The following is a 2931-nucleotide window of genomic DNA, read 5'->3' as shown; positions in this document are numbered from 1 at the left end:
TTTTTTTTTTTTTTTTTTCTGTTACAGCAACCTAACTTTAAGCAGAAGTTTGTGGCCTTGCTGAAGAGGTTCAAGGTAACAGATGAGGTAAGTGTGAACACAATAATTTTAATTGACACCAAGGAGAACATGGTCAACAACAAAGCAAACAATGTGGTGAATGTTAGTGCATTCGCCTGGTCTTTCTCAGTCCTTCTGTTATGAAGCTTTAGTAAATAAGCTGTGAAACATATCAGTTATTAAATTGCCCTCGGGGCAGGAGAAAATAATCTCAATATTGACTGTCTAAACAGCATACTGCTACATCACTGCTTATGTGCTCCTGACCGGAGGAGAATTGCCTGCAAAGAAATCACTGCCACAACAGAGGTACAAGCATCATTATGATGCTAGACTGCATTACCTCTGCGCTCATGGATGTATGATTCATGCATTTCCATTAGCAGCGATTCGTATGCAGAATCCATTAACGACCTTATTCTCTACCACTTAATCTAATGATAAATCTAGGCTCGAATGCATGTCCTATTTAGGTTTGTGTTTTTCTTCCCTCAAGTCCTTTTGAATTTCTGTGGACTCTACATAATAGCTTGCAATCAGGTCATCAGCAGGATGTCGACCATTTGTGTGCAACAACCCCTAGATGTCCATTAGTATATAATCTGTGTTAGGCCATTAAAATGGGAATGATTACCATTGAACTGTGAAATCTATCAGAGTAACTGAGATATCCATTTCCTTGTTTCTCCACTTTCCTCTTTTTATCAAACAGTCCATAGATTACATAGATGTATATTAATGTATAAAAGATAAGGTTCTATTTTGAACTATGTAGGTTTCCAGACTGGATGAGGATTTACTCATCCCTTTAGGTTTATATGCGACTTGAAAAAATGGGACCAAGAGTTTTTTGTGTGTGATTTAACCTAGTGATGCTTTCAAGAACCTCTAGGCCACCTCAGTCGTTTTTTGCTGGATGGTTCTGGAAGCTCCAGGTGGCCCGATGATCTTTTAGCACATTCCCTGTCTCTAATCCCTGCCTTGTGGCTGGCCAGTGTGCAGGGCTACAGCTCTATAAATACATAGCCAGGAGGAGGAGAGGGGACAGACTGTGTTTATCTGCTCCCTGCCAGCTTCTGCACTTATGGAGTGGCATTAATCACTTGATTAGTCCACAAGCCTGCCTGTGTGCAGTTCCTATGATATACATCCCCACTGTGCAGCTTGGCTGATCAAGGCTCAGCACCTTAGCTCTCCTCTAGCACTCGCTTACCTTTTAATTGGCCTGCTTAGGACCAAGGCTGGGATGTATTTATAGCATAGATTTTCTCATTTTACAGCCTTCAGTCCTCTTGTTCATTCTTCGAGCTCCATTAGCCCAGCTGTGAAAGTGATTAGCTAATGCACAGCACCAGTCACTCCCTACACTTATTTAATCCATGGCCATAATTACAAATCGCTGATTACAGTGAGCTGTTGTGTTGATGATGTGTCTATCCTGTGCGGCAGGTCCTGGACTCTGATCCTGTTGACCAGACCCAGGAGGTGGAGGAGGATCTGGACTTACTCTACGACAGTCTGGAGGTGTACAACCAGAGTGACAGTGGGCCGGAGATGGAAGACAATGAGAGCGTCCTGAGCACGCCCAAGCCTAAGCTCAAGTATGTCTGTGTAGTTCTAGATATTGAGTCATTTCTGTTTTGTTTTTACAGAATATCTATAATTGACATCTGGCCATTCAAATGGAACTTTGTTAGTTTGCTTCAATTTAAATCTTCGTTTCTGTTTTCAGGCCATTTTTTGAAGGGATGTCTCACTCCAGCTCCCAGACAGAAATTGGAAGCATACACAGCCAAAAAAGCCAGCAGAGAGAGCTGTCGTGTCCTGTAAGTTGATCACCAGGCACTGTATCAACAAACCCGTCTGATGCCTTTCAAGCCCCACTGTTTACCCATAAAGTTCTGCCTCTCTGTTGCTGGAGAAGTCATTTTTGTAAACCGTGTTACGTAAAGGAATTGCCCCTGGATACTATTGAAATGTCTGCCAGTCCTCTGTGCTTATTGTGGTTCAGGGATTCCCAAAGACCATGATACTCCAGGCAAGATATTCTGAGCATGAGTGCAATGCAGCCCACCAGCTCCCACCCCAGCTAAATCAGATGGTGGGCTGCAGTCCTTACCCTATTCACCCCTACAGCCCTCCAGTATTTATAGGGAATGCCACTGAATGACCTCTCCACCACCATCAACACAGACACGCACACACACACACACACACACACACACACAGACACAGATATGCTCCCATGCTCAGAGAGAAGATTGGATGGAGCAATTTCTGAACTCCTACTCATAGATTTATGGCCCATTGCAAACAACAAGGGCAGAGAAAGAAAGAGAGAGAGACATGTTGAGTCTGATGGCGAGAGAGGGAGTGCTGTTTATAAATATCTGGGAATCCATTTTAGCCTGTAATAAAACAGCCCGGAGCATTACAGACTGCTATAGCCCTCCATTTTACTCAATAAATGTCTCCAGTCGAACTTCATAAACACGTCTTACAGGCAAAATGGAAAGTCTTTGATCTAATATTGAAATATATTAAGCTCGATGTTACAAGATGCACTTAAAACACTTTTATTGAAGCAAACTTGAGCACATAAGTGTGTCAGTTATTCTTTTGGGGATTATGTATCATTAGGTGGCTGTATTGAAACGTATAGAAGCTTTTAGAGATATTTTTACTGGCCAGCTCTGCCGCTGTCTGTGGAGCCACCACTGTGAAATCAGTCAGTTACGTATCCTTCGAGTAGTCAGTCTTGAGCTGAGCAGATGGGACATAGCACTACCATGTGAGAATTTGTCACTTGTATTCACTAGAGAAGTGACCTCCTTGGTCAAAATGTTCTAATGTGTGTTCTTTTGTGTGTGT

The 2931-nt window shown here is 42.6% G+C and overlaps 1 protein-coding gene across 1 annotated transcript in view; it reads left to right on the top strand.

The window, feature by feature from the left end:
- zmp:0000000755 (phosphofurin acidic cluster sorting protein 2) overlaps positions 1-2931 on the top strand; it is a 45965-nt gene that overhangs the window by 30156 nt on the left and 12878 nt on the right. The window contains exons 8-10 of the mRNA XM_035664020.1: positions 28-87; positions 1510-1661; positions 1793-1886. Of these exons, the coding sequence (XP_035519913.1) occupies positions 28-87; positions 1510-1661; positions 1793-1886 (306 nt within the window). The remainder of the gene's footprint in view (positions 1-27; positions 88-1509; positions 1662-1792; positions 1887-2931) is intronic.

This window comes from Morone saxatilis, unplaced genomic scaffold (assembly GCF_004916995.1).
Source record: "Morone saxatilis isolate NCDOM2014 unplaced genomic scaffold, NCSU_SB_2.0 Contig19, whole genome shotgun sequence".
NCBI lineage: Eukaryota > Metazoa > Chordata > Actinopteri > Moronidae > Morone > Morone saxatilis.
This window is presented reverse-complemented; position numbering and strand designations above follow the sequence as displayed.